The sequence below is a fragment of the Eurosta solidaginis genome, chromosome 2 (assembly GCF_040869045.1).
Source record: "Eurosta solidaginis isolate ZX-2024a chromosome 2, ASM4086904v1, whole genome shotgun sequence".
In the NCBI taxonomy this organism is placed as follows: domain Eukaryota; kingdom Metazoa; phylum Arthropoda; class Insecta; order Diptera; family Tephritidae; genus Eurosta; species Eurosta solidaginis.
In genome coordinates this window covers 263,853,126-263,878,533 of record NC_090320.1, presented here as the reverse complement: position 1 = coordinate 263,878,533, position 25,408 = coordinate 263,853,126, and the positions used below count along the sequence as shown (strand labels likewise).

The following is a 25,408-nucleotide window of genomic DNA, read 5'->3' as shown; positions in this document are numbered from 1 at the left end:
TTTTTCTTTTAGTTCGGGTTCTCGCCTAAATCGCTGCTCCAACCGTTAATATCTTTGCAATGCTGTTACGCGATTAGAGCTAATACGATCCCAATCACGTCTAAGCGGAAGCTGCACAACATATCGTTTCTCCTGTAATTCAAACGTGTGCGTTTCCAAGAAATGGTTTTCGCACTCTTGTTGTTCTTCTGTCCAATTTGATTCGTCCCCTGCTAAAATTTCCGCTTCGAAAAGATTTCGTACTAATTGCTCAAAATGTTCATCAAATTTCGTAGAATCGCCGTCGGCTATATTGACCCCACAACGTGTGAGTTAGTGGGGGGTTCGCCAAATAGAAGTCAGCCTAAGCGAGCCTCCTGCGCCACAAACCCCGAAGATAGGCGACGCATGTTTTCCTGCATCAGCTGAGCCCACGCACCAAACCCCAACAATATTTTTACTTATGCTGGTTGATAGAAAGTCGGATCTGCTAAGAAATTGGATATGGCACTTGGTAAATTTTTCATCTGCATTTCAGTCTGGGGCAATAGCTTTCCTCCCAAAACCGATGAAACCACTAGGCACGTGATAGGAATCCGAAATTCGTCGTCGTAGAGTGACATCAAATACACGGTAATACACTTGTTACAGATATTACTCTCAGTCCCTAAAGCAGAAGAGACACCAAATAATGTTCGTTGCATATGGATTTGATTATGTGTGACTATATTTTTATTAATTAAATTTTTCTGATCGCGATTTTGACAAACAAGCGCAGGACATCGATGTAACGCATGATCCCCAGCACAGTTTAAACAAGGTTAGTGTTTATCGAAACGTTTGCTCCCATACGCAGATTTGTTCGAGGATTATTAGTTTGATTCTCTCTGTAATAAGTTATAGGTTGTGTTGCATGGCTTAAAAGTCCACTACTTCGACGTTCGAGCCAAGCAAAAAAATCATTCTTTAAATTTGGAATGCGATCCGTCGGACGAACCATATCTCACTGTGTACGCGATGCGCTGTCCAGACGTGATTTCAAAAAATTTAGTATAAACAAGTCGCGTTGCTCCTCAGGCCACAATTGTCTTGCCACCATTCGCATGCTGTTACGTGTAACATCAAGCATATTTCTTATTAGGGCATGGGTGGCCTTCGACCAATATGGCAAGTTGTATATTGCTGAGCAATGTGCGGCATGACATAAATATTCATTGTAATATGCCAAACACAACGTCCGCCACGCATCGGCAAAGCTATCGTTACGCTGGGGCCAAAACCCTAACGCTCGAGCTGCACCGTCCTTAGCACAACTTTGAAGTCGACGAAGCCGCTGCAGATCTGTAAGATGCGGATTTTGTAGCACTTTCGCCGTAAAAATATCACGGAATTGAATCCACTCACGAAGGCTTCCATAAAATATAGGAAGACGACCTGCCAACGGCAATTCTGCAAACTGGTATTGCAACGCTCGGCTAGTGGTAGGAATACATACTGTTGTAGAACAACTAGGCTCTGTCACTTTGATTTTTGTGTTTAAATTTGACCTAACCCTAACAGACAAAGACCCATCTGCTCGCTGCAATTCTTCTGGAGATATCTGCCGCAATTCACGATCTTTCACTTCAAACCTATCCCAATCCCTATTTAGGATGTCCAAACGAGTTCTCAAAACCTCAACACTCATATCATCAAAAGTGGCCGAAGCCAACCAATCCGCTTGACGCTGCATTTATGCCACAATGGACTTTATCTAATTCTGAATGTGGACTACAACATCAGTATTACCAGTAACTGCTCCACTAACAATTTCCGGAGTCACTGCTAACATCTGCGCCCCAACTGCTTACGCCATGGTCACTTGCTCACTTGGACCCAATTCTCCACTAACAATTTCCGGAGTCACTTCTAACATCTGCACTCCAACTGCTTTCGCCATGGTCTCTTGCTCACGAGCTAAAAATAGAAAATGAACAAAACGATTTGCAAGTATTTTCAACAGCTCCAGGTCTTTTAAATTGTATTTAGCCCGATTTAAACTATATAAAGGAACTCAGGTTCCCGTTTATTACAAATCGCAGTAAATCGCTTTGAAAATTTACCAAGAAGTAAACATGTTCATTTCTATCGCCGCTTAAATTATTTCATAAATATTGCGCCAAGCTACCCAACAAAAGTCAATAACAAAATTTATTGCAATTTCATCATGTCACAGCAAAAAGAAATATAAACTTTATTCGCAGAGGTATTTTACATAACACATGTATTTTACAAATATGTAACTATGCATAATCTCCTCAAGTTGCAGCTATGCCCGTGATTGCAAAGAAAACTCCAAATCGCCGATAACTTGCAAAAAATTCGCTGTACCTACATATACCACTTCTAAATACGCACCATTATTCTGGTTTTTTTTTCGTCTTTGCCTCCTCGCACCTTGATTCGCCTACCCTCTTCTTGCCTTTTCCCGCTGAAGATTGCGTTGTTTTTGCTTTCGGCATTGTTCCACCAAATAATACCAATTTATCCAGAAATGCGATTAAACAATCAATTAAATTCCCTTTGGGACAATCGAAAAGCCAAAAGATAGTAATTTGTTAGAAAATTCCAGAAATTTACTTAAAACCTTAAATAGTTTTGCATAATCCGAATCGCAAATTCCGCCGTAAATTTTTGTATCAACAAGTACTGTTAAACGAAATTTGAAAAAACTAAGTTTTTCTCACAGCGCCTGCATTGTATATGGGCCGTCACTTGTTGCTGTTTTCTTTTTTTAATCGCAGTAGGTCATACTCTGCCAATATACACAGCCTACTTTCTTCCTCATGCATACAACTCTATACACTGCTGTCTGCCTTGTGTAAATAGGTATCATGAGAAAAAAAACAAAAACAAAAAAAAAAACAAGTAAGGAAGGTTAAGTTCGGGTGTAACCGAACATTACATACTCAGTTGAGAGCTATGGAGACAACATAAGGGAAAATAACCATGTAGGAAAATGAACCGAGGGAAACCCTGGAATGTGTTTGTATGACATGTGTATCAAATGAAAGGCATTAAAGAGTATTTTATGAGGGAGTGGGCCATATTTCTATAGGTGGACGCTATTTAGGGATATAGCCATAAAAGTGGATCAGGGTTGACTCTATAATGCGTTTGTACGATATGGGTATCAAATTAAAGGTATTAATGAGGGTTTTAAAAGGGAGTGGTGGTTGTTGTATAGGTGGTCGCATTTTCGAAATATCGCCATAAAGGTGACCAGGGGTGACTCTAGAATTTGTTTGTACAATATGGGTATCAAAAGAAAGGTGTTAATGAGAGTTTTAAAAGGGAGTTGTGGTAGTTGTATATGTGAAGGCGTTTTCCAGATATCGACCAAAATGTGGACCATGGTGACCCAGAACATCATCTGTTGGATACCGCTAATTTATTTATATATGTAATACCTGCCAAAATTTTAAGGGTTTTTTATTTCACCCTGCAGAACTTTTTCATTTTCTTCTACTTAATATGGTAGGTGTCACACCCATTTTATAAAGCTTTTTCTAAAGTTATATTTCGCTTCAATAAAACAATCCAATTACCTTACCATGTTTCATCCCTTTTTTCGTATTTGGTATAGAATTATGGCATTTTTTTCATTTTTCGTAATTTTCGATATCGAAAAAGTGGGCGTGGTCATAGTCAGATTTCGTTCATTTTTCATACCAAGATAAAGTGAGTTCAAGTAAGCACGTGAACTAAGTTCATTAAAGATATGTCGATTTTTGCTCAAGTTATCGTGTTGACGGCCATGAGGAAGGACAGACGGACGACTGTGTATAAAAACTGGGCGTGGCATCAACCGATTTCGCCCATTTTCACAGAAAAGAGTTAACGTCATAAAATCTATGCCCTTACCAAATTTCAAAAGGATTGTTTAATTTTTGTTCGACTTATGGCGTTAAAAGTATCCTAGACAAATTAACTGAAAAAGGGCGGAGCCACGCCCATTTTGAAATTTTCTTTCATTTTTGTATTTTGTTGCACTATATCATTACTGGAGTTGAATGTTGACATAATTTACTTATATACTGTAAAGATATTAAATATTTTGTTAAAATTTTACTTTAAAAAAAAATTTTTTTTAAAAGTGGGCGTGGTCCTTCTCCTATTTTGCTAATTTTTATTAAGCGTACATATAGTAATAGGAGTAACGTTCCTGCCAAATTTCATCATGATATCTTCAACGACTGCCAAATTAAGGCTTGTAAAACTTTTAAATTACCTTCTTTTAAAAGTGGGCGGTGCCACGCCCATTGTCCAAAATTTTACTAATTTTATATTCTGCGTCATAAGTTCAACTCATCTACCAAGTTTCGTCGCTTTATCTGTCTTTTGTAATGAATTATCGCAATTTTTCGGTTTTTAGAAATTTTCGATATCGAAAAAGTGGGCGTGGTTATAGTCCGATATCGTTCATTTTAAATAGCGATCCGAGATGAGTGCTCAGGAACCTACATACCAAATTTCATCAAGATACCTCAAAATTTACTCAAGTTATCGTGTTAACGGACGGACGGACATGGCTCAATCAAATTTTTTTTCGATCCTGATTATTTTGATATATGGAAGTCTATATCTATCTCGATTCTTTTATATATGTACAACCAACCGTTATCCAATCAAACTTAATATACTCTGTGAGCTCTGCTCAACTGAGTATAAAAATTTGAGCTACGTAACGCACAAGTCGAACTATTTAGAAGATTAGGCCATACCTTCATGGCTAGCCTCCTGAGTGTTGCAGGCGTTGTAGAATTCTACCTCGTTGAAGGCCCAACTCAATGCACGTCCTTGCATACTTTTAGGCGTACGCGACTTTCACCACGATTCTTTTAGAATTTCAGGCGTATGTGAATTTCACCACGATTTTCAGCTGTAGAAATTAAGTAGCTGAAAAACGATGTGGAATTCTCTTCTTATGATGTACGTTCACCAGCAATGAAAATTCACCACATCATCAATTGTGTTGAACTTACTTCCTCAACAATTGTGATGATATTCACCAACATCGATTGTGTTGCACTATCCGGCTTTGCCAATTATGAGAATAATCGCCAAAAAGAATCATTCAACACATACATCCTCTTTGTCCAACTCACCCGCTCCACCAATATCAAGAACATCGAACAGCTATCATAATTCACCGGTTCATATTGTGACGAATATGAGTGACACTAAGTGATACTCACATCCCTAGTCTGATCCTAAGTAAATGAAGTCACAACAACAATAAAGTAGACAGTCACTTGTATCTACATAAACGAATAAATTATTATGTCTACACATATGTACGTACACGCAGCAGAGAAGAGATGTACAAACACATGCAGATATCTTATCCGAGTTGCTCCCAAAAGTATGCAATTGTTATTGTTAAAGTGTCGCTCACAAATACGCGCATATGAGAAGCTATATACGTGCATCTGTAGTTATATTTATATGGCGGTAACTAAGTAAATTCTGGAAGCGCCTAGAAAATGCCACGAGGAAATCACAGAGTATAAAAGCACAAGCGGTAGAGGCGCTATAATCAGTTTCAGTTAAGCACGCTATCTGTCGGGCAATAGATCAGTTTCATTTAAGCTATCAGTCAGTTTGGTTATTAAGCAGGCTAGTTGCAAAGTATAAGTGTTATTGTGAAGTACTTTAATAAAGGCCATTTTTCCATTATTCAATATTGGAGTTATTTATTCAATAGTTTAGCGATACGAATGTTAGTAGAAGATTGCAAATAAGGGGATTTGCAGTAAGTTCGTTACAATTGGTGTCAGAAGAGGAATTGTTGAATAAATTCCGAATATTGCGAATACAACTTGGACATGGCAAAGTTGAGTGAGTTGAGGATCCAGCCACTGAAGAAGGAGTTGGAGAGCCGTGGATTGAATACAACCGGCAATAAGATCGAACTTCAAGCACGGCTACGAGAGGTAATGGAGTCGCAAGGAATTTATGTGGAAGAGTATGTCTTTTACCCTGATGGGGACGAGACAACAACAAAAATTGAAGAGAAGAACGGAAGGCCGAATCCAGTTGCAAGCGGCGAGAATAATGCCATATTGTCTTTGCTATCACAGATATCGGCAAAAATGGAAACCCAGGAAACACGCATAACAAAAATGTCATCACAAATATCCACAAATATGGCATCCCAACTAGAATCCCAGGAGAAGCGTATAATATTCAAGATGGAAGAACAGAAGACACGTATTGCAGAAATGTCTTCAGAAATAACATCGAAGATTGAAGCACAAGCAACGCGTATTTCAGAAATGTCGACATAGATTACATCCAAGATGGAAGCACAAGAGGAGCGCCTATCATTGCAGGTGGCACAAATGTCTTCGCAGTTAGAAGCACAGAATACAAAAATTGTACAGCTCGAGGACAAAATGGATGCCGAGATAAAAGCTTTGAGAAGTCGTATACAGGAGTTGCAAATAAATCGCCCAACAGTTTCAGCGAGTAATCCAAAGGTAAAGACACCATCCTTTGACGGTTCTGTTCCTTTCCAGGTCTTTAAGCTACAGTTTGAGAAGACCGCAGCAGTGAACGGCTGGAATGCTGAATATAAAGTTGCAGCTCTATTCGTAGCATTGAAGGGGCCAGCAGCCGAAATCTTACAGACGATTCCCGAAGGAGAGCGGAACAACTATGAAGCATTGATGGCCACTGTAGAGAGACGTTATGGAAGCGAGCATAGAAAACAGATATTCCAAATAGAATTGCAAAACCGTTACCAAAAAGCGTATGAGACTTTGCAAGAGTTTGCTTCGGATGTTGAAAGGTTGGCTCATTTGGCAAATGCGGACGCACCCGTGGAGTACACCGAGAGGGTGAAAATCCAGAGTTTTATAAATGGCATACGGGACGTAGAAACGAAGCGAGCAACATATGAAAACCCAAACCAACATTCACAGAAACGGTATCCCATGCGCTGACTCAGGAAACAGCTTCACTTCTGAGTAACCCCACATACAAAGCTCATCGCGTGGAAGTGGAAAGGCCAGACTGGGTAGACACAATTTTGGAAGCATTAAAAGGAACGCAGCAGAAAAGCGATGGTGCCGTCAAATGCTTTAAATGTGGAAAGCCAGGGCACATTGCACGTTATTGCAGTACAAATCCTAACAGTTCCAGCAGTGTGCGTGGCCGTAAACGCAGAGCTGAAGGTGAGGAGCAAATCTCAAAATCCACTCAATCGTTAAACTAAAACGAGTCAGCCGCAAGGGGCGACAGCTGGCTCCCTCAATTGAATGCCCCATAATCTCTATCTCGCAAATTGAAAGAAGGTCAAGCAATTTTACTGTCGGAGGACATGTGGATGGAAAGCAACGTTTACTGACTGTAGATTTAGTCAACAAAAAGATAAGACCATGGCTTGGAGCAAGATTACGTACAGCCACGGGAGAGGACACCCAGGTAATTGGAGAAGTAGAATGTGAAGTAGCAATTGGGAACGTCACGGTACTACACAATTTTATAGTGGCAAATATTGTTGATGAAATCATAATTGGAGTGGACTTCTTAATCAATCAAGGCATCATCGTCGATATGCAAAGCAAGACGATGCGATATAAGAACATGGATGTGCCACTTAATTTTGGCTACGAGAGGGGCTACAGCTGTAAACGAGTGCTGGTGGAAGAGAGTCAGCAAATACCACCAAAATCTGAAGCAGTCACCTGGGCAAAGGTTGATGGAGATTGTGGGAAAAACAAATTGTGGTTGTCGAAGCAGCAAACAAATCAGCACTGAACATACTTGTAGGAAAAACCCTGGCTATGACAAAGCAAGATGGACGTATTTTGGTAAGAGTACTCAATGAGTTCAAGTGACCAAAGGAGCTATTTTGTGAAGATGCCAAGAGGCTGAAGTATTTATTAACTGTGAACAGATCCAGGAACACGTTTCATCTAGTAATACTGATCTTTCAAATGACATCACGGCATGGCCGCAGGGGCTAGAGGAAGCCTATCAGAGTAAGGCAAAACAACTGCTCTTAAAGCACGCGAACATATTTGACCAGGATGGTTCCAAACCAGGCCGCACCAATGTTGTGAAACATCAAATTGACACTGGAGACGCGAGGCCGATACGTCAAGCTCCTCGTAGTGTTCCACTGGCAAAGCGGGAAATTGTGAGTCAAATCGTACAAGAAATGAGCGACAGCGGCGTCATCGAACCATCAGCTAGTCCATGGAGCACACCTGTGGTACTTGTGAAGAAGAAAGATGGGAAAATGAGGTTTTGCGTGGACTACCACAAGTTGAACGACGTCACGAAAAAGGATAGCTACCCATTGCCAAGAATTGATGACACTCTGGACTCGCTCTCTGGTATGAAATGGTTTTCCACATTGGACTTGAAAAGTGGCTACTGGCAAGTGGAGGTGAAGGAGGAAGACAAAGAAAAAACCGTCTTCAGCGTCGGAGATGGTCTTTGGCAATTTACAGTAATGCCTTTTGGACTTTGTAATGCAACAGCTACTTTTGAGAGACTCATGGATCAGTTATTGAAACGACTGCACTGGAAAACATGTTTGGTATACCTCGACGAGATCATCGTATTGGGAAAGAACTTCGATGAACATCTTAGAAACTTGGAGGAAGTTTTCCAGAGAATAGCTGGCGCTGGTCTGAAACTAAGTCCCAAAAAGTGTACGCCGTTTAAAAAGGAAGTAAATTATTTGGGTCACAAAGTAACGACAGAAGGTATCCGTACAGCAAATGAAAAGCTAAACGTAGTAAAGGATTGGCGAAGACCACAGAACTTGCATAAATTAAGAAGTTTCCTTGGGCTGTGCACATATTACCGGCGATTTGTACCAAACTTTTCCAGCATAGCCCATAACGTCCATGAGCTTACAAGAAAAAATAAAGCTTTTGAATGGAAGAAGGAGCAAGAGTGGCTTTCCAAACATTGAAAGAGCGTTTGTGCACTGCTCCAATGTTGGCATATCCGATTCCAGGAACAACCTTTATTCTAGATACAGATGCTAGTGGATATGTTATCGCAGGCGTTTTATCACAACTGGTCGATGGACAGGAGAAGGTAGTTGCATACTACAGCCGTTCGGTTGGAAAACCAGAGAGGAACTATTGCGTTACACGGAGAGAGCTGTTGGCATTGGTAGAGTGCATTAAAGATTTTCACAAACACCTCTACGTCCAGCGATTCCGCGTCAGGACAGACCTCGCAGCGTTGAAATGGCTTCTGCAGTTCCGTAATCCAGAAGGACAATTGGCACGGTGGATCGAGCGACTACTGAGCTATGACTTTTCCATTGAGCATCGGAAAGGTAGTACCCGTGGGAATGCTGATGCAATGTCACGAAGACCATGTAGTTTGGAATGCAAGCACTGTTCAAAGGCCGAAGCTAAAGAAGACATTATAGATGTCCGGCTAATGACTATAACATCTGCGGATGAATGGGACAAGGAACAACTAAAGAAGTGTCAGCTAGGAGATACGGATCTGTCACATGTTATGCAAGGGCTCGAACGAAACGGAAGACCAAATAGAGAGGAGATTTCAGCAGTGAGTCCCATTGCAAAGTCATATTGGGCACAGTGGAACAGTTTAGAATTGATATCCGGTTGCTTGCATCGAGTATGGGATAGTGAGGATGGTCAATGCAAGAATAAACTGATAGTTGTTCCCAGAAATAGGATTCCTGACGTGCTCAGCGAGCTGCATAATGGTCCAAGCAGAGGTCATCTTGGAATCACGCGGACGCTCGTGAAAATTAAACAGAGATTATATTGGGTTGGTTGCCGTCAGTCGGTCACTGAGTGGATTACGAACTGCGAGGTTTGCAGCAGAGCGAAAGGCCCAAAACCCGAAGTCATGGCCAGATGAAGCAATATAACTCAGGTGCGCCATTTGAAAGGATCGCCATGGATGTTGCAGGTCCATTTCCTACTAGGAAACAAATATGTACTGGTGGTTATGGATTATTTCAGCAAATGGCCAGAAGTATACCCAATCCCAAATCCAGAAGCGGAAACAGTAGCAGAAGTGTTTATAAACGATTGGTTTGCAAGGTATGGTGTACCAATGGAGTTACATTCTGACCAATGCAGGAATTTCGAATCAGTTGTGTTCCGGGAAATGTGTCATTCATTGGGAATTCGAAAAACACGGACAACTGCATTGCATCCTCAGTCCGATGGTATGGTGGAACGATTCAATAGAACATTGGAGAAGCATTTAAGGAAAGAAGGAGACAAGTACCATAAGGAGTGGGATACACATATATCATTATTATTGATGGCTTAACGATGGGTAGTGCATGAGACAACGGGCCAAACTCCCGCAAAAGTAATTTTTGTCAATGACCTCAGAACGCCAGCTGATTTGAAGTTTGGGATAGATGCCGATGCGGAGAGAAATGTCAAGAAATCCACTGGTGTCTTGGAAGAAGAGCTGAGAGATATACACGATCTTGTAAGGCAACGATCAAAAATTATGAGTGACAAGATGAAAGCGAGGTACGATAAAGCAATTAATTCGGAAGGGTTTCAGGAAGGAGATTTGGTGCTGTTATACAACCCACAACGAAAAAAAGGTTTGTCCCCGAAATTGCAGTGTAATTGGGAAGGCCCATACAAAGTTGTAAAATGGTTCAACGATGTAGTGTACCGCATACAAACCATTGGCAAACCACGAACCAAAATGAAAGTCGTTCATTTGGAAAGGCTGGCAGCGTTTAGATCGAGAGATTTGTCTGATCGGGACCATCAGACTTAGGTGCAGGGCAGTGTGACGAATATGAGTGACACTAAGTGATACTCACATGCCTAGTCTGATGCTAAGTAAATGAAGTCACAACAACATTAAAACAGACAGTCACTTGTATCTACATAAACGAATAAAACATTATGTCTACACATATGTACGTACACGCAGCAGAGAAGAGATGCACAAACACATGCAAATATCTTATCTGAGATGCTCCCAAAAGTATGCAATTGTAATTGCTGAAGTCTCGCACACAAATACACGCATATGAGAAGCTATATGCGTGCGTCTGTAGTTATAATTATATGGCGGTAACTAAGTAAATTCTGGAAGCACCAGCGGTAGAGACGCTATAATCACTTTCAGTTAAGCACGCTATCTGTCGGGCAATAGCTCAGTTTCAGTTAAGCACGCTATCTGTCGGGCAATAGATCAGTTTCATTTAAGCTATCAGTCAGTTTGGTTATTAAGCAAGCTAGTTGCAAAGTATAAGTGTTATTGTGAAGTACTTTAATAAAGGCGATTTTTCCATTATTCAATATTGGAGTTATTTATTCAATAGTTTAGCGATACGAATGTTAGTAGAAGATTGCAAATAAGGGGAATTGCAGTAAATTTGTTACAACATGTAGCACACATACATCTTTCTACAGTCACCTAAGCCCAATATATATATAGACGTAGTTCGTCCGAGCAACGCCAAAGAACGGGTAGCCATTTTGAACAAATAAATAGAGATCAGGGGGCATATTCATAGTCCTGAGTTAGAGTATGCTTCACTTTGTGCGGCACTAAAAAGATAGAGTACATTTCATTTCTAAGTATATCATAGTCAGTTTAGTGGCATGCTGTAACGAGAGCCTACTTTAGGCAAAATTTTATTACATACAAAAAATCTATTACGCAATGTTGTCAAATCACTCGTCTTGACGTTTGCTTGTTATTCATTTATTGCGCCTGATTGCTAAAAATTCAAAAAGTAAGCAATTTGTTAATAAAGTGTATTTTAACCTCGTTAATTAATTAAAATGTGTATTTATTACTACAGAACAATAAAAGAGAACAAAACTGCCACATAGAAAATTTACGAAATTTAATAAAAATTGCACCGCTATTTTTCTTTTCGCTGCTTTATATGTATATATACGCATATCTGCTTGGAAGAATGATTCCATTTAAGTATTTTGTAGTAATTAGTTTTATTATTTATTTTATACACAAATCCAGATACAAATACAATAAGAAGTGGTTAGCACCAAATGATAGAACGGTGTTAACATGTAGTATATTTGAAATATTTAGATTGAATTACGTTTGTTATTCATATTAGAGAGATGTTTACAAGGACTTGATTCTGAATTTCACTTCATCATGAGCTTGTTTTTCAAATGCAGGTACTTGATTTCGAAGCTCGCTATTCGATGAAGAAGTGAAACTCAGAAACATACCCTGGTAACCATCGCCGTGTACACTTTTTGTCTAATATCAAAAAGAATACAAATTGTATTAAATAATGAGCTTTGCTCGCAAAACGAATTATGTTTTTTTTTTTAGTATTTAAAGAAACCTTGTACCCTAAAACAAATGGATCAAATCGTTCTTTATATATTTTGGGCTTTCTCATTAATCGCGAATCGTCAATAATTTCAAATTTCAATAATAATTTCTCTTTCGATTTCCTCAAAGTAAGACATTTTCACTCTTCTTGATTAAAAAATACAGCTTAAATTACTGAATACACACGTAAATTGAAATTTCATTTCATTTGACAGAAATCTCTAACTTTAGTGATGTCTCTAACCGATGAATGCGGCTTTTTTGCGACTATGATAAAGATAAAGCATGCTTTTTATTGAAATATGCTCTAACTTTTTTAGCGCATACTTTAACTTGACTATGAATATGCCCCAAGAATTTTCACTTAGCAATTACTTAAATTACTAATCAAAGTTGCAATTGCCTACAAAAAGGCAGTACTAAAGAATTGAAAATAAAAAAATGATACAAAAATTTTAAAGACTACCTTTATATAAATGGACGAAAAAATAGAAGGCAATTTTTCCTTTAATACAGACATAGTCTTGTTGAATGTTGACTAAAAAACTTTAACAATAGCTCTTGTAAAAGAATTTTGGGATTAAAAATTATAAAGGTGGAGCGCAATCTTTCAATTTTAGGCAAACCATGTACTTGGAATTAACTAATTGATAATTTAAAATTTAAACACGTGCTCTACTTTTATAATTTTAAATCCCAAAATTATTTTACGTGAGCAATTGTTAACGTTTCTTAGTCAAAATTCAACAAGACTATGTCTGTATTAAAGGAAAAATTGCCTTCTTCTTTTTGGTCCATTTATATAAAGGTAGTCCTTAAAATTTTTTTATCATCATTTAATTTTAGTAATTGATATTAGAGAAAAATTGTCAGTTTACAAACGGCGATGGTTACTAGGACATGTTTCTGAATTTCACTTCTTCATCAGCTAGCTTTTCGGGAGCTGAGCGTTGAACTCGAATCTCCAACATTCATATCAGTGCAAGCCTTTAGCTGCTAAGCCATATGAATGTCCCTTTGCCTTTGCCTTTTTGCCTTTTTGTTTATATTCCTTTTGATCACCATGTAGGCACATACACTCTGTATGTAGTTTATTCCTAATGGTGTGGATAGGATTTTTAGGCGCGCTTTTGAAAGCTTAGTAACATTTGTTCGGATTTTTACAGTATTTGTTTTTAATACTTCCGCTGTTACTATTATATTGTAACGAATTTGCTTGCAAATCCTCTTATTTGCAATCCTCTGCTAAGTTCGAATCACTAAACTGTTGAATAAATAACTCCAATTTGTAATAATGCAAAATGGCCTTTATTAAAGTACTTCACAATAACAAACTGTGCAACGAATAGCTTGCTTAATAACCACACTGATTGATAGCTCAATGAAACTCTACTATTCAAAATAACACTGCTATTGCTCGCTAGATATCGTCTTAATCAAACTGCTTGACAACTCAAATCAAACTGAATTCCTTCTTACTCGCCTGCCCCGCTTTTATAGTTTACGCTGCATATTTCTAGGCTCTTCGATTTCCAGAAGTTACTAGTTAGTTCGGCTACAAAATCGCCAGCCACAACTACGTGCACAAATTATTGCTCTCTCTTGTGACAACTCAGATAAGATATATGCATGTATTTGTGCATTGCCGCTCCGATGTTCGTATACGTACCTATGTGTAGACGCAATAATTTATTCGTTTATGTAGATACATAATGATTGAATTATTGATGTGCATTCACGTCACTGCTTAGCATCGGCCTGGAGATGGCAGCACTCCTTAGTTTTGCTAATATTCGTAACACTGCCCTCCACCTAAGTCTGATCGTCCCGATCAGACAAATCTCCCAATCTAAACGCCGCTAGCATCTCCAAATGTACCACCCTTCTAATCCGTGGTTTCCCAGTGGTTTGTATGCGGTAGATGGTATCACTGATCTTCTTCACAACTTTGTACGGGCCTTCCCAACTGCACCGAAATTGGGCTGGAACACCTTTCCGCCAGTGAGGGTTGTTTAACAGTACCAAATCTCCATTCCGGAAACCTTCCGAATTATTTTCCCGGTCGTACCTGTGTTCCATCTTACTACTCATTATTCTGGATCGTTCTCTCGCACTCTGTTGCTTGGCCAATGAAGAACTATTTTGTAGAGCTTGTTCTTGACGGTTTGGCTTCACATACTCAGTATAGTTCCGACGTTTCCCAACAAAAGTGCGCGCTGGCTTGAAACCATCCTTGCATTCTTTCTGAAAAATTCTTTCAGAGAATTTAGTGCGTCCATTAGGGTTTGTTGATGCCGGTCTTTTCCTCGCAGGTACTTTTAATTTCGCTTTATTTGGCACATTCGATCCATCAACCTTTGCTCGATCTACTTTCCTTGACTTTCGTGGTCTCTGTCGAATCTCCTCCACCAGCACTCGCCTACTGCTGAACCCTTTTGCCAAACTGAAGTTAAGTGGCACATCTTGGTTCTCATAATGCATCACCCTTCTCTGCATATCGATCTTGATGTCATGGTCAACCAAGAAATCCACTCCCAATATAACTTCATCAACGATCTCCGCCACAACGAATTTGTGTAGAACCATGACCTTCCCAATTAGGACTTCACATATTACTTCTCCATGAACTTGGTTATATTCGCCTGTGACCGTACGCAACCTCGCTCCAGGTAATGACTTTACTCTCTTGTATACCAAATCAGATCGAATCAAGGAATGAGATGCGCCCGTATCTACAGTCAGTACACGCTCCTTGCCATCGACATTCCCTCTGACGGTAAGACTGCTCGATTTTCTACCAATTTGCAACACAGATATCACAGGGCATTCAATAGCTGGATCTAGCTCTCGATCTCTACCTCTTACTCGCTCTTGCTCATCTCCTCCAGCTTTGCGTTTACGGCCACCCACATTGTTGGAACTATTAGGACCAAGATCGCAGTGACGTGCAATGTGACCGGACTTCCCGCATTTGAAACATTTCATAACTCCGGCATTTTTCTCTTGTGATCCCTTCAGAGCTTCCAAAATTGTATCTACCCACTCCGGCCTTTCTACTTCCACACGATGAGCTTTGTATGCTGGTTTACTCAATAATGACGCCGTTTCCTGAGTCAATGCATGGGATACCGTTTCAGAAAATGTTTGCTTTGGGTTCGCGTATGTGGCTCGCTTCGTTTCGACGTCCCGTATGCCATTTATAAAGCTCTGAATCTTCACTCTTTCCGTGTATTCCACGGGTGCATCCGCGTTTGCAAGATGAGCCAATCTTTCAATGTCCGAAGCAAACTCCTGCAAAGTCTCGTTAGCTTTTTGGTAGCGGTTTTGCAATTCTATTTGGAATATCTGTTTTCTATGCTCGCTTCCATAACGTCGTTCTACAGCAGCCATCAATGCTTCATAATTGTTCCGCTCTCCTTCGGGAATCGTCTGTAGGATTTCCGCTGCTGGCCCCTTCAATGCCACGAACAATGCAGCAACTTTATCTTCCGCATTCCAGTTGTTCACTGCTGCGGTCTTCTCAAACTGAAGCTTGAAGACCTGGAAAGGAACAGAACCGTCAAAAGATGGAGTTGTTACCTTTGTATTACTCGCTGAAACAGCCGGCCGATCAAGTTGCAATTCCTGTATACGACCTCTCAACGCATCCACCTCTGCCTCGAATTTTTCTTCAAACTGCATTATTTTTTCGTCCATGCGCGCTTCGAGTTTTGATGATATACGCGCCTCTTGTGCTTCTAGTTGTACTGTTATGCGTGTCTCTTGTTCTTTCAGTGGGGTTGCCATATATGTCTTTTGTTCTTCCAGCTGTGATGACATATTTGTGGATATTTGTGATGACATTTCTGTTATACGTGTTTTCTGTTCTTCCAATTGTGATGACATGTTGGTAGATATTTGTGATGACATTTCGGACATTTGTGCCGATATTGCAGCCAATATCATGTTCAGGTCTGTGTTCGCCATTGTCTGCGGTGTTTCATTTTTCTCTTCAATTTTTGTTGTCTCCTCGCCATCAAGATGAAAGACATGCTCTTCCACATCAATTCCTTCTGCTTCCATTGCTTCTCGTAGCCGTGCCTGAAGTTCGAGTTTAACGCCGCGTGTATTCAATCCACGGCTCTCCAACTCCTTCTTCAGTTGCGGGATCTTCAATTCACTTAACTTTGCCATGTCCTTGTTGTCCTCTAGAATTTATTCAACAATTCCTCTTCTGACACCAATTGTAACGAATTTGCTTGCAAATCCTCTTATTTGCAGTCCTCTGCTAAGTTCGAATCACTAAACTGTTGAATAAATAACTCCAATTTGTAATAATGCAAAATGGCCTTTATTAAAGTACTTCACAATAACAAACTGTGCAACGAATAGCTTGCTTAATAACCACACTGATTGATAGCTCAATGAAACTCTACTATTCAAAATAACAGAAGTTACTAGTTAGTTCGGCTACAAAATCGCCAGCCACAACTACGTTGTAAGATATATGCATGTATTTGTGCATTGCCGCTTCGATGTTCGTATACGTACATATGTGTAGACGCAATTATTTATTCGTTTATGTAGATACATAATGATTGAATTATTGATGTGCATTCACGTCACTGCTTAGCATCGGCCTGGAGATGGCAGCACTCCTTAGTTTTGCTAATATTCGTAACAATATCAATATGATCATATTGTTACGAATATTAGCAAAACTGAGGAGTGCTGCCATCTCCAGGCCGATGCTAAGCAGTGACGTGAATTCACATCAATAATTCAACCATTATGTATCTACATAAACGAATCAATAATTGCGTCTACACATATGTACACATTCCGACGAGCAACATTTACATACAAGGCAGCGAGAGATGAGATGTCACACACAGATGAATTTACTTATACGCTTATGTGTGTGCGGGAGACTGTAAACTACAAACTCACATATGTACATCTGAGAAGCGCTAAAAAGTAGACAATTGTAAACAAGTAGAAACTATATGAGAACTATACACACACGAATATAGTTGGTAAGTTCTGGAAATGGAAGAGCCTAGAAGTATGCAGCGTAAACTATAAAAGCGGGGCAGGCGAGTAAGAAGGAATTCAGTTTGAGTTGAGCTATAAATCAGTTTGCTTAAGCACGCGATCTGGCGGCCAATAGTAAAGTTTCATTTGAGTTATTAATCAGTTTGGTTATTAAGCCAGCGAGTATCAAAGTATAAGTGTTATTGTGAAGTACTTTAATAAAGGCCATTTTTCCATCATTCAATATTGAAGTTATTTATTCAACAGTTTAGTGATTCGAACTTAGCAGAGGATTGCAAATAAGAGGATTTGCAGAAAATTCGTTACAATTGGTGACAGAAGAGGAATTGTTGAATAAATTCCAGAGGACAACAAGGACATGGCAAAGTTCAGTGAATTGAAGATCCAGCAACTAAAGAAGGAGTTGGAGAGCCGTGGATTGAATACAAGCGGCGTTAAACTTGAACTTCAGGCACGGCTACGAGAGGCAATGGAAGCAGAAGGAATCGATGTGGAAGAGTATGACTTTCATCTTGATGGCGAGGAAATAACAAAAATGGAAGAAACACCGCAGACAATGGCGAACACAGACCTGAACATGATATTGGCTGCAATATCTGCTCAAACATCGACAATGTCATCACAGATGGAATCTCAAGAGACACGTATAACATCAAAGATGGAAGCACAAGAAACGCGTATAACATCAAAGATTGAAGCACAAGAAACGCGTATATCCAAAATGTCGTCGCAAATGTCATCTCAGCTGGAATCGCAGGAGAACCGTATAACAGCGAAGATTGTAGAACAAGAGGCACGGATATCCGAAATGTCGGCTCAAATTTCAGCACAGACATCATCGCAGATCTCTGCTCAACTGGAAGAGCAAGAGGGACGTATTTCCTCGAAGTTGGAGGCGCAAGATACAAAAATTTTACAGTTTGAAGAAAAAATCGAGGCCGAGGTGAATGCTTTGAGAGGACGTATCGAGCAGTTGCAACTGAATCGGCCAGCAGTTTCAACTAGTAATTCAAAGGTAAAAACACCATCCTTTGACGGTTCTGTTCCTTTCCAGGTCTTTAAGCTACAGTTTGAGAAGACCGCAGCAGTGAACAACTGGAATGTGGAAGATAAAGTTGCCGCACTCTTCGTAGCATTGAAAGGACCAGCTGCCGAAATCTTACAGACTATTCCAGAGTACGAACGGAACAGTTATGACGCATTGATGGCTGCTGTAGAACGGCGATACGGAAGCGAACACAGGAAACAGATATTTCAAATAGAATTGCAAAACCGCTACCAAAAAGCTAACGAGAATTTGCATGAGTTTGCTTCGGACATTGAAAGATTGGCTCATCTTGCAAATGCGGATGCACCCGTGGAATACACGGAAAGAGTGAAGATTCAGAGCTTTATAAATGGCATGAGGGACGTCGAAACGAAGCGAGCCACATACGCGAACCCAAAGCAAACATTTTCTGAAACGGTATCCCATGCATTGACTCAGGAAACGGCGTCATTATTGAGTAAGCCAGTTTTCAAAGCACGCCGTGTGGAAGTAGAAAGGCCAGAGTGGGTAGACGCAATATTGGAGGTGCTGAAAGGATCGCAAAAGCGGAGTGAAAAAGTTATCAAATGCTTCAAATGCGGGAAGTCCGGTCACATTGCACGTCATTGCGATCTTGGTCCTAATAGTTCCAACAATGTGGGTGGCCGTAAACGCAAAGCTGGAGGAGATGAGCAAGAGCGAGTAAGAGATAAAGAACGAAAACTTGCCCCGGCTATTGAATGTCCTATGATATCTGTGTCGCAAATTGGAAGGAAATCAAGCAGTCTTACCATCAGAGGGAATGTGGATGGCAAGGAGCGTGTACTGACTGTAGATACGGGCGCATCTCATTCCTTGATTCGGTCTGATTTGATCTACAAGAGAGTAAAGTCATTACCTGGAGCGAGGTTGCGTACGGTCACAGGCGAATATAACCAAGTCCAGGGAGAAGTAATATGTGAAGTCCTAATTGGGGAGGTCATGGTTCTACACAAATTCGTTGTGGCGGAGATCGTTGATGAAGTTATATTGGGAGTGGATTTCTTGGTTGACCATGACATCAAGATCGATATGCAGAGAAGGGTGATCCATTATGAGAACCAAGATGTGCCACTTAACTTCAGTTTGGAAAAAGGGTTCAGCAGTAGGCGAGTGCTGGTGGAGGAGATTCGACAGAGACCACGAAAGTCAAGGAAAGTAGATCGAGCAAAGGTTGATGGATCGAATGTGCCAAATAAAGCGAAATTAAAAGTACCTGCGAGGAAAAGACCGGCATCAACAAACCCTAATGGACGCACTAAAATGACTGAAAGAATTTTTCAGAAAGAATGCAAGGATGGTTTCAAGCCAGTGCGCACTTTTGTTGGGAAACGTCGGAACGATACTGAGTATGTGAAGCCAATCCGTCAAGAACAAGCTCTACAAAGTAGTTCTTCATTGGCCAAGCAACAGAGTCCGAGAGAACGATCCAGAATAATGAGTAGTAAGATGGAACACAGGTACGACAGGGAAAATAATTCGGAAGGTTTCCGGAATGGATTTTTGGTACTGTTAAACAACCCTCACCGGCGGAAAGGTGTTCCAGCCCAATTTCGGTGCAGTTGGGAAGGCCCGTACAAAGTTGTGAAGAAGATCAGTGATACCATCTACCGCATACAAACCACTGGGAAACCACGAATTAGAAGGGTGGTACATTTGGAGATGCTAGCGGCGTTTAGAATGGGAGATTTGTCTGATCGGGACGATCAGACTTAGGTGGAGGGCAGTGTTACGAATATTAGCAAAACTGAGGAGTGCTGCCATCTCCAGGCCGATACTAAGCAGTGACGTGAATTCACATCAATAATTCAATCATTATATATCTACATAAACGAATCAATAATTGCGTCTACACATATGTACACATTCCGACGAGCAACATTTGCATACAAGGCAGCGAGAGATGAGATGTCACACACAGATGAATTTACTTATACGCTTATGTGTGTGCGGGAGACTGTAAACTACAAACTCACATATGTACATCTGGGAAGCGCTAAAAAGTAGACACACACGAATATAGTTGGTAAGTTCTGGAAATGGAAGAGCCTAGAAGTATTCAGCGTAAACTATAAAAGCGGGGCAGGCGAGTAAGAAGGAATTCAGTTTGAATTGAGCTATAAATTAGTTTGCTTAAGCGCGCGATCTGGCGGACAATAGTAGAGTTTCATTTGAGTTATTAACCAGTTTGGTTATTAAGCCAGCGAGTAGCAAAGTATAAGTGTTATTGTGAAGTACTTTAATAAAGGCCATTTTTCCATCATTCAATATTGGAGTTATTTATTCAACAGTTTAGTGATTCGAACTTAGCAGAGGATTGCAAATAAGAGGATTTGCAGCAAATTCGTTACAATATGTATTTGATTAGCGAGCTTTGCTCAGATTCGAGTTCAACGCTCAGCTCCCGAAAAGCTAGCTGATGAAGAAGTGAAATTCAGAAACATGTCCTAGTAACCATCGCCGTTTGTAAACTGACAATCTTTCTCTAATATCAATTACAAAAACCATTGTCTAAAGCAATATGAGCAAAGCTCGCTAATTAAATACATTTCATTTTAGTTTTTATGAGATGGGAGTAAAAATTAATTAAAAGTTTTTATTCTGTTAGGTGTTTTTTTTTTTTTAATAATAAAACGCTTAGAAAGTTGCTTTCAACTTTTCGCTTTTTTTCTTAGCCTTACACATTTTTATTTATCCTTTTTTGTGAGGCTAAAATGCAGTGTCCAATAAGTCTCTCAACTTTGTTGGTCTGATATCGTAGGATTTTCACATGATTTTAGAAATTTTACAGCCACGCGCTTCCTTCGACGCTTTTCCAGCTTGATGTATCATATGCAACTCTTGTCTACTTCTGATTTCTTCTAAGTGAATTGGAATAAGCTTTCGTCGAGTAAAGCTTTAATTTAAATTGAATTCAGGCACACCCTATCTTGTTTTGCACATTAGGGTGATTAGGATATCCACGCACGATCATAATTCTACTTCGCCTTTCTATTAGCCCATTAGTAGGTATTGTTGTTGTTGTAGCAGTGCTTCGCCCCATCCAATAGGTGCGACCACTCACGAAATGTCATCAATATCCTCTAACGGGAGTCAAAGGCAACTTGCAGAGAGGAAGGGGTGTTAGAGGCGTTGTTTTCACATTGCATTTGAAAAGATGGTTAATGTCTCCACATTACACGTTACAAGTAGGACATATATTATATACGGGTTGATTTTGGATAAGTTCAACCTATTGCAGTATTGAGATCGAAGTTGAGCTAGATGTTGCGTGTTTCCCTGAGGAGATTGCTTTCATCTGCTGCGAGTTTAGGTTCTTTGACTTTGTTCGCCGGGAAATTCATGGCATAGAGGCCCGAATCGTTTTGGTGGATTTTTCTTAGGACCTTTTTGTGCGTTTTTTCTTCATGCGAATGAGCCCTCAGTGCGGTATTCCTTCAACATGCTTAATGAGATGACTTCGTAAGTCCTTGGGAGGTTGAGTTTCTTCAATCAGATGCTGGTTGGGATGTGCAGGTTTCTGGGTAAGCAATTTTTTATTCAGCATTTCGATTCCGCTTATGTGAGGTACTCTCGCTTCACTGTGTAAGTGGTATTCTGGGGACATAAGAAGATAACCGGTAGCGGTTCTGAGAGCGGTGTTTTAACAGGCCTGTAGTTTATTTCAATGAGTAACCTTTAGGCACTAAAGACCACATTTGATCAGGGTATTCTAACAGGTCACTGTCTTACGGGCGCCTATGGTGATCATGTTGGCTTGCAAACAAATGACTTCTGCCGTAGCTGCAGGAAAGAGGAGAGATGGAAAGGGTAGTGCATTATCCATGTCATTGTCCCACCGTGTCGAAGGCCAGGTACCGATGTCTCCACAGTCACTCTTTTGAGTGGTTTGCGGAGCTAGAATCCACAAATATAAACGAAACGAATTCCTGCGCTACAATAGGCAAATGCGCAGGTTCATCTTCATGGGTGTAGTAACCATTTTCTATAAAAACAAGGGCCCCTTCGTGGTTATCATAACAGGCCACAATGACCTACGTGAGCCTGCCCTTAAACAGCGGAGGCGGCCACTTTAACCTAACCTTTCGTAATTTAGGGCAATTCTTATGAATCAAATTTTTTCGATCTAACCCCTTCAGACCTAGGTCAAAAATATATCACGTGTAAGCTTTGGTTTCGATTGGAGATGATTACGGATTCTCGCTCAGGGTTAAAAATTTAGATTTCTTTATGGAGAAAAATTTGTTTGCTCCAAATACGAAGTGCTGAGGGCGTGTTGTACAGGGCCTATGCTCAGATTGCACTCAGAGGTCGCCATATATTAAAGTATGAACTTCAATCACTGTGTCATAACTTTTAAAAGTATCCGATCGGAACCAAAATGTATATATGATATCTTTGGCCTAGGCGGTTCCAGGCTGAAGAGGTGAGATTGTTTGATTTATAAGGTTATTGGTGATACAATTTTTATGCTCTCAATTTTCATTGCAGATGAAGGAACCAGTGAATTACGTATTTTTCAACACACTTAGCGATAATCATGAACGTCTGAGTATTGCACTCAATAAATTAGAGAATGAACCGACTTTATTATTCGGTTATAGCAAACGCTTACTGCCAACGGTGGAAAAATATATTAAAAATCTTGGCGTGAGAGTAGAGAAAGCAAATGCCACAATTTGGTTTCACATCGATAAAGATAAAGCTAAACAATTTGAAGTAAAGTAAGTAAGTATAAAAGTATAGAGCGTGAAATACAAGGTTCTCAAAATTTTTATGATTTTATTCATTGGATTAAATCGCCTCCTTGTATTTAGAAAAAATACATATAAAAAAAATTTAACTTCACTTTCGATTTTAGCATCCCTGAAGGATATAAACACCAACGTTTGGAATTGAAGCATGCTGAACAAGTCAATAGTGTTTGGCCTCATCACGGACCCGGCTCTATAATTTTTGTGAATCGTTTGATCAAATTCAATGATAGCATTGGAGTATTCGATAAGTCAGATAATTTGATTGCTTGGAGTTTAAGGTATCAACTTTAATGTAAGACTCATATTCAGATATAATAAAATTTGAAACTTTTATTATCTTTAGATTGCCCAACGGCTCTTTAGGATTAGTACAAGTAATGGACACTCATAAGCGTTTGGGTTTTGGCAGTTTAGTTGTAAAAGCAATATCAAAATTGCTTGCAGAGAAAGAGCTGGAAGTGACTGCGCCCGTTCTAATAGATAACATACCATCACAGAAAATGTTTAGCAAATTGGGCTTCAAGCCAATTGATGAGATTTATTGGGCCTTGGTACCAGAACGGAAGTAAATAAAATTTTAGCGTAAGCAACTCTACTTCAGTATGCACGGGGGGGATGAAGTATTTTATTTTATGTTTAGAATACTTAATAAATTTTGATAATTTTGATTGAGCTTTAGGCCAGATTATTGAATAAAACTTCTTTTTTTAGTAGTATTCAAAAAATATTTTTTTTTTTTTTCGATATTTCGACTTCAATCTGAAGTCATCATCAAGAATCTACGAAAAGAAAACAATTAACATTTTTAAACATACATTTCCGTAGCAAAAATAGGACTTACACATATGGATATGTATGATCGACTGAACAGAAATTATGACAACATAATTTTAGTAGAAACAAAAGAGCGAAAAATATTAATAAAGATAAATCAAAAAATCCCGCGAATATAAACAATTTCATGTACCGCAAGTGTAAACAAAAAATTTAAAAATAAAATGGAAAATCGGAGAGCACACCGAAAAAACAACAATACACACAATGTGTATAAAACAATCAAAGTCAAGTATGGCACTCACACGAAAAGATCAATTAGACGCTACCAACAAACCACTATAACATAAATAAATAACACTAAAGCCCCCGTTACTGATACTTAGCATAGACTTGACTTGACTTGGCGTAAACTTGGCAACTTGCCACGATTATACTCCACTTGGCGCATAAAATCTGGCATCATAATCAGCGTTGAAATTTATTTTTAAATAAATGTCAATTTGTATGACAAAATGTCAAAATGAAATGGAAACAAACAAATGGCATCTCAAAATGTAAACGTCACTTAGAACTTACATAGAAAATCAAAATTCAACAGACTTCTAAGTCAAGTTAAGTTTTGAGTAATCAGTAGCATGCAATGTTCATTTAACAGAACTGTAAGTGACAGTTCGCAAGCCAAGTCAAGTCTATGCTAAGTATCAGTAATGGAGCCTTAAACCTCGACCCGCATCACTAATAAATAATCTTAGCAAAACAGTGAGAAATACACAAATTATTAAATACGAAAACTTAAGAGAGAAAGAAAAAGAAAAATACAACATTAGGGTGGTACCAGAATATTTTTGCAACACAACTTCTTTAGACATCCCCAAAGACACACAATGGCTTTTATCTCTAGGTCCAAAACATGTTTTACCATTAGAAAAAGAAAAATTCCCCCTTTTCAAATGTATAGCCGACGGAGAAAATATTATCCAAACCGTGCAAAACAAAGAAAGGCAAGAAATCGAAAGAAACAATTTCACGGTATTGATACAAGAACACACGAAGAAGAGTACACACTCATTTCTTGACAAATTCATGTGCGAGACTTTACACTCTACAAAAAAGTTTCTAAAAAACAACAAACAAATTCTTATACTCAATGCCGATAAGGGCAATGTCACTGTAGCGATGGAGAAAAATGATGTTACGAGGAAAATGCAAATTATTGTGAACAATATTTCTGATTACAGGGTCCTAAAAAGAGATCCCACAACAAAGCTACAGGACAAAAACAATGAATTAGTAATGAAAATGTTTAAAAATGGCCACATAGAAGAAAAAGAAAAGAATTTCCTAATTTCCAAAGTTGCAAATCCTCCTAGGATTTATGGTTTACCAAAAATCCATAAAGATGGCATACCGTTGCGCCCGATTTGTTCATCCATCGGGTGCCCTTCATATA

The 25,408-nt window shown here is 39.4% G+C and overlaps 1 protein-coding gene across 1 annotated transcript in view; it reads left to right on the top strand.

The window, feature by feature from the left end:
- The window catches only part of LOC137240879 (uncharacterized), a 38,467-nt gene extending 14,561 nt beyond the window's left edge, over positions 1–23,906 (top strand). The window contains exons 2-4 of the mRNA XM_067767802.1: positions 22,916–23,148; positions 23,286–23,459; positions 23,525–23,906. Of these exons, the coding sequence (XP_067623903.1) occupies positions 22,916–23,148; positions 23,286–23,459; positions 23,525–23,750 (633 nt within the window). The 3' untranslated portion in view covers positions 23,751–23,906. The remainder of the gene's footprint in view (positions 1–22,915; positions 23,149–23,285; positions 23,460–23,524) is intronic.
- Positions 23,907–25,408: the final 1,502 nt, after the last annotated feature.